The following is a 9,247-nucleotide window of genomic DNA, read 5'->3' on the forward strand; positions in this document are numbered from 1 at the left end:
GGCTTCCTGTTGGGGTTTCCTTGGCCTCATTCGGGCCATTTCCTTCCCCAACAGAGGGACCTGAACGCAGGCTGGTGCAGACATGGTGCCCCTGCTGCTGCTGCCCCTGCTGTGGGGGGGGTAAGTGGGCCAAGGGGGAGCGCTGGCGGGCACAGGTGGGGGTGTGCCGGAGCCACAGCTGAGCCTCGGTTTCCCCGCAGGGTCCCTGCAGGAGGACTGGGGGTACAAGCTCCAAGTGCAGGACACGGTGACGGTGCCAGAGGGTCTGTGTGTGCACGTGCCCTGCGCCTTCTCCTATCCCGGGAGCTTGTGGTCTACCCGTGAGAGGCCCTACATGTACTGGTTCCGGAGTGGGAGTGGGGACAGCTCCCATAACTCTCAGCCTGTGGCTACAAATGATCAAAAAAAAAAGGTGAAGACAGAGTTCCGGGACCGGTTCATCCTCGTCGGGAAGCCCTGGGAAAACGACTGCTCCCTGAGAATCAGAAAGGCCAGGAGGAGCGACCAGGGACTCTACAGGTTCCAAATAGAGACATACCATGGGAGATATACTTACAGAGATAAGCAGCTGAACCTGCAGGTGGCAGGTATGGCAGGGGCCCCAGGAGAGCTCTGGGATGTGGAGACCCCCCTCTTAGAACAGGAGCAGGACACTGGAACATTCCTTGCTCCAGGTCTTGGGGCTGAGATGGTGGGAAGAGACATGGGGGCCTGAGGTCAGCCTGTGCCCTGAGGCCCTGGTCCCTGTCAGGGTCACACTCTGGGTCCCCAGCTCCCTGGGGCCCAGGCACCTGCGTCTGTCCTCCTCAGCCCTGACACAGGAACCCGACATCCATTTTCCGGAGCCCCTGAAGTCTGGCTATCCCACGAACCTGACCTGTAGTCTGCGGGGAATCTGTGAAGAAGGAGGACCTCTCAGCTTCTTCTGGATGGGGGGTGTTCTTGATCCGCTGGACCCCCAGACCCTCCACTCCTCGGTGCTGACCCTCACCCCGAGGGTGCAGGACCATGGCAGCAACCTCACCTGTCAGGTGCACCTGCCAGAAGGTCAGGGCACCGTGGAAAGAACCATCAGGCTCAATGTCTCCTGTGAGTGCTGGAGGGATGGCTGGGTCCCTCAGGGCAGTGGGGGGAAAGGGGCTAGTCCTGGGATCCTTTCTCCAGAGGAGATTGGGGGAAATTGGAAAGTTTATCCCTTCCACTTATGGGGCTCCTGGAACAAAGGGCCGAAGCCCACCCTGCCCCTCACCACATCTTCCCTCCTCAGACGCTCCACAGTTGATGACCACGCGCGTTTTGCAGGGAAACTACTCAGGTAGGAAAGATCTTCTCACCTGGGGTTGTGATGAGAAAAGGGTCTGCCTGCTCAGAGCTCAGGGCTTAGAGATGAGACCCTCCCTCACTCAGCCCCTTGAGTCTCTCTCTGTCCACCCCCCCACCTCACCAGGGTCTTCCATTGTGGACCCAGGATTGCTTTCAGCTGCTGCCTCTTTTTTCCCTCTAGTTTGTGTGTATTATGTATGTTTCATTTTAATTGCATTCTAATCAACATGTACCAGTATTAGTTTTTGGTAGACAACATAATGATTTGGTATTTGTTTGCACTGCAGAATGATCACCACAGTAAGTCTATGTAACATAGTCACAAATTTTTTTCCTTGTGATGACAACATCTGACATCTACTCTTAGGGACTTTCAAAGATACAGTCTAGCACTATTAACTATAGTCACCGTATGTGTTACATCCTCAGGAGAGGAAGTAACTTATTTATTTTATAACTGAAGTTGGTGCCTTTTGACCTCCTTCCTTTTTCCATTAGCTGTAGAATTTATGGTTGTTTTCTTTTTAAAATGATTTATTTTATCTCTTCACCTTAGAGAGATGGGGGAGAGGGGCAGAAGGGTAAGGGGAGAGTCTTTTTAAAAAATATTTTGTTTATTAATTTTTTTTAAGATTTTATTTATTTATTTGACAGATCACAAGTAGGCAGAGAAGCAGGCAGAGAGATGGGAGGAAGCAGGCTCCCCACTGAGCAGAGAGCCGGATGTGGGGCTTGATCCCAGGATCCTGGGATCATGACCTGAGCCCAAGGCAGAGGCTTAACCCACTGAGCCACCCAGGGGCCCCTTGTTTCTGAATTTTTGAGAGAGAGAATACACACGAGTAGGGGGAGGGTCAGAGGGAGAAGCAGGCTCCCTGCTGAGCAGAGAGCCGGAGGCAGGACTCTATCCCAGGACCCTGGCTGGGATCATAACTTGAGCCCAAGGCAGAGGCTTAACCGACTGAGCCACCCAGGGAGCCCTAGAGCTTATGTGTCATTGTAATAAAACAGACACAAAGTAAAGCTTACTGTCTTCACCATGTTTAAGGCTAGAGCTCAGCCCCGTTGGAGGCTTTCAGTACGGCGCCTGCAGAGCTCTCTCCAGCTTGCGAAACCGAAACTCTTTGCGCACCAGACACTGACTGCCCAACCCCTCCCCCAGCCCCTGGCAGCCACCCTCCCGCCTCTCACCTTCCACCTCTGTCTCTGTGAGTTTTGCAGCTCCAGGTTCTGCTCCCCGCGCTTGAATTTCTGTCTGCACTCTTTCGTGGCCGAGCTCGTCGTCTTCTGTTGGACCCTTCCATGTTCTCAGTCCCCATAGCTCCAGCCTGGACCCCTGTTGCTCTCTGTGTCCACTTTCCTGGGCATCCTCATTCTGTCCCCTGTCTCCTCCTGTGACCCCGTCCCTATGCTGACCCTGTCCTGGTGCCTCCCACAACTTTCTAGCCGGTCATGGGTCAGATGTGCAGTTGCCTCTTGCTGATGCCTCTCTGCATGTGCTACCCAGTGGCGGGTCTGGACCCCACGCTGGGTAACTCCCCTTCTCACCAGCTGCACCCATGAGTCCGCGAGTCTTGAGAACTTCATTTCCCAAATCATTTCACTCCTCTTGCCTTTGGCCCAGGCCAGCTCCAATTTTCTCCCGGGCCCTGGACCATTGCCTCAGCCTCCTGCTCAGCCTCCCTGCCTCCTGTACATCTCTCTGTGGCAGGCCGCACTTGGCCCAGCTCTTTGTAGACCCAGAGCTGATTCTGCATTTCCCCTGCTCATAGCCCCTACCGCTTCCCAGTAACCTCTGGGCAAAGCCCAGTGCCCTCAGCCCGGCTCCAGAATTTCTGACCCTGCCCTCTCTCCCGCTTTGATCATGTCTCTGATGCTCCCCGTCGTCCCCGCCAAGTTCCAGGGGCAAGTGCACTTCCCCCATCTGCCAGGCGGTTTCAGTTCCTGGCACATCTCCGCCAGAGCTGCCCACTTTGGCTCTGTGGGAAGAGGGAGGGAGAGATGCCTCTCTGGGCTCCACCCGCTGGTGGTGACTCTCTTACCCAGTCCCGAAGATGCTGAGCAACGGCATGTCACTGCCTGTCTTGGAGGGTCAGTTCCTGAGCCTGGTCTGCATCGCTGACAGCAACCCCCCTGCCATGCTGAGCTGGTCCCGGGAGGGCAAAGCCCTGAGCCCCTCCCAGCCCTCGGCGCCTGGGGTCCTGGAGCTGCTCCACGTAGGGGTGGAAGATGAAGGGGAATTTACCTGCCAGGCTCAGAACACGCTGGGCTCCCAGCACATCTCCATCAGCCTCTCTGTGCGCAGTGAGTTGTAATACAGGTTTGGGGAGGGGGCAGCCTGGTCAGGTGTTTGGGGTGTGGAAGGGACTGGGGTCTGAGGACAGAGCTTCAGCCTTTGGACTTCCTTCCCCAGGTAGCCCCTCTTCCTGCAACTGTGTGACTGAGAAGCAGGAGGGCTCCTGGCCCCTGGTCCTCACCCTGATCAGAGGGGTCCTCATGGGGGCTGGCTTCCTCCTCGCTTATGGCCTCACCTGGATCTACTACACCAGGTGAGCGGGCCCATCCCTCTCCCGGGAAGTCTGCTGACTGGCCTCGAGTTCTGGGTGGGGCTGAGCCGTCCCATCCTGCCTGGAGTTAGAACTACATGGCGGCTCTCTGATCTGAGACCCGCGTTGGTTCTGCAGGTGTGGGGACCCCCAGAGATCGGGGCCGAGAGGCCTGAATGAGCCTCTCTCCTTCTCAAGACGGGACTGAGGTGTGGACCTGGAGCCCAGGGGGACAGATATGAGACGTCATGGTCAGCTTCTTCCTGGAACCTCTCAACTCAAACCTTCTCCACTGTACCCCTGGAGTTTAATTTGGGGAGGTGAAGGAGCGATGACACAGAGAGGCCAACACCATCAGAAGTTACTACTTACGTTTCCCAAGGAAACAGGGTATGCCACGCCATGCAGGGCCATGCGGGAAGAAGCACCACGTTTTGGCTGGGAGGCAGAAGCAGGTACAGGGGAGGCCTCGCAAAAGCCTTTCCTGGGGTTTGTGTGAGAAAGACAAGGCCAGGAGTATAGTTCAGGATCAGCTAGTCTTGAGTAATTCTAGGGGGCCTTGACCTAAAGGGGTGACTCTAGTTGTCTGCGACCTGTCCTTGGTGATTTAGGGCAGGGTGCGTGGGTTAGAGAAAAGTGGTGTTTGGGGCGTCTGGGTGGCTCGGTTGGTTGAGCATCTGCCTTCAGCTCAGGACATGATCCCATGATCCTAGAGTCCCCGGATTCAGCCCCCCTTCAGGGCAGGGAGCTTGCTTACCCCTCCCCCTGCTTGTGCTCTCTCTGTCTCTCTGTCTCTCTCTCAAATAAATAAATAAAATCTTTTTTTTAAAAGGGCATTTGGGGGACACGTGCTGGGGATTGGTTAGTTTGATCTGAAAGGTGAGCTCCCGGCAGAACTCTTTGCCATCTCTAAAAACTGGCTAGCCCTAGGAGGCGCCATCTCTCCCCAGATGGCAAGCTTTTTAAGGAAAAAAGGAAGTAAAAACACGCCGTAGCTGATGCCCCCTTGTTTCTGCCTAAGGCCAGTCTCCATCTGCTCAGTCTGCCTCTCTTTGCTGGCTCTGCCCATCCCACCCCTCCCACCCTCCTCCTCTCCATCCCCAGCCCTGCCCCTGTAAGGGAGCTTACTTCCCATGACCTGCTTAACCCCTGAGTTTCTGGTCTCCCAAACTTCCCTCTCAGTGTAGACGACAGTGCATAATAGAGTCAAGAACACAGCTTTTCTTTCCCAGATGAGAGACACCTACCTCATAATAATTGCTACAGAACATCACATTTAATTATAAATAAAAGTTTTATTAAAGATGCAACATAAAAATTAATTTTACTGTTTAATGCCTCTGTGGAAGTTTCAAGAGCAAAACTATGTCTCAACCTTCTATCCTTTTTTTTGTTGAACACGGTCTAAAGAAGACTTTTTATGTATTCATTGTGTTTGGAGGTCTAACTTAAATTGATTAAATAATCAAATCTAAGGAGTGCAACTAGATGAATGCTTACCTGTGTGCACACCCTTGCTTCCAACACCGAGTTCAACATACAGATTCCATTCCCCTCCCCCTGGGGGTCAGGTCCCACCACTGAGATGGGAAGGATAGGCAGCGGGGGCAGGCAGCTTTGGCGGAGATGGGCCAAGAATTGAGACCCCCTGGCAGATGAAGGGGAGCACACCTGTACCTGTAACTTGGTGGGGATGACCGGGAGCACCAGAGACATGATCACGGCAGGACAGAAGGCAGGGTCAGAAAATTTGGAGCCGCGAGCGTCGTGCTGAAGGTGTTGGGCTTTGTCCTGGGCTCCTTCAAGTCAGCAGAGTCACACGCATGCCAACTCCCTCTTTTCTGTCGATACAGATCTGTATTGCCAATTTTGGGGCGCTATGTAAGTGGACTCAAGCATTACATATGCATTAGGGTCTGAATTTTTTCTCCCAGTTTTACATTTTTCAGATTTATCTATATTGTTATATGTATCAATAATTCATTTTTGGTTTTGGTATTGTTTTTGATTTATTTTTAAATTTTATATAAAATCAATTACTTACCATATGGTGTAATATTAGTTTCAGAGGTAGAGTTTAGTGATTCATCAGTTATAAATAACACCCGGTACTCGTTCCGTATCGTGCCCTCCTAATGTCCATCACCCAGTTACCCCTTTCCTCCAGCTACCAGTTACCTGCTCCGGCAAACTTCAGTTTGTTTTCTATGATTATATGGTTTGTATATTATGATTATATGGTATATATTATATTATATATTATGATTATATGTTTTCTATGACTATATGGTTTGATATTATGGTTTGTCTCCCTCTAATTTCATCTTGTTTTATTTTTTCTTCTCTTCCCCTATGATCCTCTGTTTTATTTCTTAAATGCCACATATCAGTAAGATCATATGATAATTGTCTTTGTCTGATTGATATATTTCACTTAGCAGAATACCTTCTAGTTCCATCCATGTCGTTGCAAATGGCAAGATTTCATTTCTTTTGATGGCTGCCTAGTATTCCATTGTATATATATACATCTTCTGTATCCATTCATCTGTTGACGGACATCTGGGTTCTTTCCATAGTTTGGCTATTGTGGACATTGCTGATATAAACATTGGGGTGTCAGTGCCCCTTTAGATCACTATGTTTTTATCCTTTGGGTAAATACCCAGTAGTGCGATTGCTGGGTCGTAGGGTAGCTCTATTTTCAACTTTTTGAGGACCCTCCATACTGTTTTCCAGAGTGGTTGCACCAGCTTTCATTCCACTAACAGTGTAGGAGGGTTCCCCTTTCTCCGCATCCTCGCCAGCATCTGTCATTTCCTGACGTGTTAATTTTAGTCATTCCATGTGTGACTATCCTCCCAGTTGTTTATTCTAAATTACAATGACTGCATTTGTTTCTGGTTTTTGACTTTTGAGAGAGATAGCAAGCTTTTCAGAGAGAGAGCAACATTCCTTGTTCACCAGGACCATAGAACCACAAGTGAACAACAATACGATGAAATCATTCCAGACAATTCCCATTTGTCTTTCGAAAGCGCGCTTTGTCTAAATCTCCCTTTCTGGGGTGCCTGGGTGGCTCAGTGGGTTAAAGTCTCTGCCATCGGTTTAGATCATGATCTCGGGGTCCTGGGATCGAGCCCCGCATCGGGCTCTCTGCTCTGCAGGGAGCCTGCTTCCTCCTCTCTCTCTGCCTGCCTCTCTGCCTACTTGTGATCTCTCTCTGCCAAATAAATAAATAAAATCTTTAAAAAAAAAATATATCTCCCTTTCTATACAGACTGGGGGAGAGGGACTCCAGAGAGTATAGTCATGTTAATGAAATTCACGGCTTTAAACTGTGAACAAGATGGTTCTGGGTAAGCGGTTACGGACACCAGCAGACAATAAAGAAAACTTCAAACCCGGAATAGCATGTACCCCAACAACTGGACGGCTCCAATCCATACTTTTCATCTGGATCACAGTGCAATTGTTTGCTTTCCAGTTAAACACATTGCCAAAATCTTTCAAAGCAGATTTCTGCTTAGAAATTCAAATGAAAACGCTAAATCATAAAAAGCCTTGGCTTATTATATAGTTTCTGACAGGCTCCAATATTCTGGGTGCCAGAAGGTAATTTTCTCTCAGTTGCTAGTGAAAAGATGAGTCTTGTATACACTAGAAAGGTGATGTTACCAGATTCTAGTGTCACCTGTCAAAACACAAATATCTTTAAAAAAAATATCTAGAAAAAAAAATATCTAGAATGCAAGTGTCAGTAAACACTCACGATGAAGGGCCATCAGAATTCAAAAGTGAGAAAAATCCACATAAATTAACTCTTACTAATCTGAGAAATCAATATAGTGTATATGTAAATTGAAAAACAGTCTGGCTAGTCATTAGTTTCTAGCTAACTGATGAGGTCGTTCCGGCATATATGTGCTCTTCCTGTGATATTTGTTTGTTCCGGCAAGACTCCAAGAAGCCCTGGCCCCTGAAAACAGCTCAGCAAAAGGCAGCCCTGAGGCAATTGCTTCAAATTTGCCAGATAATATGTCCCAAGATTGCAATCATCACTAACAGGACAAGGGCCAGAATATAGATATTCTTGTGAGAATTTTTTCTGATAGTAAACAGCGTGCTGTAACTGACCAGCGGTTCTGTCTGCGCGCACCTTTGAGCTTTCCACACTGGCTTCTCTGCTGTCACTGGGTCACCTTGGTCATGGATCGTCATGGCCAAATCTTTTTCTTTTTTTAACATTTTATTTATTTGGGGGGGAGCACGAGTGGGGGGTAGGGTCAGAGGGAGAAGCAGGCTCCCTGCTGAGCAAGAAGCCTGATGCAGAATTCTATCCCAGGACCCTGGGATCATGACCCAAGCGGAAGGCAGAATAAGCTCCTTTTCCTTTTCAGCCATTCTTCCCTGCACTGCTTGGAAATCCTTCCCGCTCCAGAGAAGTCACTCAGGAGGCATCTTTCTGAAGTTCCCAGTTCAGTAATTCATTTGTTTCCTTAGCAAGCTGATTGCTGGAATATTCCAGCTGTTGCAGATTTTCCTCTGGTTGCTCCAGTCCCACTTACTTCCTCATTGGCTCATCAGATCCTTTTTTTTTAAATTCCTTTTTAAAAGACTATTTATTTACTTATTTCTATTTATTTATTTGAGAGAGAGAGAGAGAGCGCGCGCGAGCGAGCATGAGAACAGAGAAGGTCAGAGGGAGAAGCAGACTCCCCAGCGGGGCCGGGATCCCAATGCAGGACTCGATCCCAGGACTCCAGGATCATGACTGGAGCCAAAGGCAGTTGCTTAACCAGCTGAGCCACCCAGGCGCCCGGATCATCACGATTCTTTATCTGAGTGGTGGTTCCGCAGATCTGCTGGATGCGGCTGCTGTGGGTCTGGATGACTGTTGAAATCCTGGAGCTGGGGCTCAGCGGGCTCTGGGTGTGATCCGTGTCCAAGGACATGATGAAGAACTAAGACCCCAGGGCCCTGCAGGGCGTTCCCCGAAGCAGCCCCGGGACTGGACGCATAGGCTGATGGCGAACTGGGAAGAGAAAGGGCTGGGGGAAGGGGTTGAGGCTGGCCACATCCTCCCTGTTTCTCTTTTCTAGCTGCTCTAGCCCTTCGCTGACCTCACTCTCGATTTAAACGTCATTTGGAAGATGTTCACGTCCAGATTCACATCTGGACAAGCATCCCAGCCTTTGGGGCGGTGGTCTTGATGTTCTCACCTGCTGTGTCAGTTGCAGACGTGAGACATGGTAATTTCTCAGCCCCTTCCCCCCCAGTGCCCGGTGCTGCCCAAGTTCCCTTTCTGCAGTGACCACAGCTCTGACACATGGCTTCCTGTTGGGGTTTCCTTGGCCTCATTCGGGCCATTTCCTTCC

At 50.2% G+C, this 9,247-nt stretch overlaps 2 protein-coding genes across 2 annotated transcripts in view; one reads left to right on the forward strand and one right to left on the reverse strand.

The window, feature by feature from the left end:
• The window catches only part of LOC111160767, a 618,405-nt gene that overhangs the window by 540,819 nt on the left and 68,339 nt on the right, over nucleotides 1–9,247 (reverse strand).
• LOC111160570 (sialic acid binding Ig like lectin 5) overlaps nucleotides 56–9,247 on the forward strand; it is a 23,959-nt gene continuing 14,767 nt past the window's right edge. The window contains exons 1-5 of the mRNA XM_022523767.1: nucleotides 56–120; nucleotides 184–587; nucleotides 811–1,089; nucleotides 1,268–1,315; nucleotides 3,370–3,627. Coding sequence (XP_022379475.1) covers nucleotides 83–120; nucleotides 184–587; nucleotides 811–1,089; nucleotides 1,268–1,315; nucleotides 3,370–3,627 — 1,027 coding nt within the window. The 5' untranslated portion in view covers nucleotides 56–82. The remainder of the gene's footprint in view (nucleotides 121–183; nucleotides 588–810; nucleotides 1,090–1,267; nucleotides 1,316–3,369; nucleotides 3,628–9,247) is intronic.

Source organism: Enhydra lutris, unplaced genomic scaffold, assembly GCF_002288905.1.
Source record: "Enhydra lutris kenyoni isolate GAN:26980312 unplaced genomic scaffold, ASM228890v2 scaffoldscaffold77, whole genome shotgun sequence".
Taxonomy (NCBI): domain Eukaryota; kingdom Metazoa; phylum Chordata; class Mammalia; order Carnivora; family Mustelidae; genus Enhydra; species Enhydra lutris.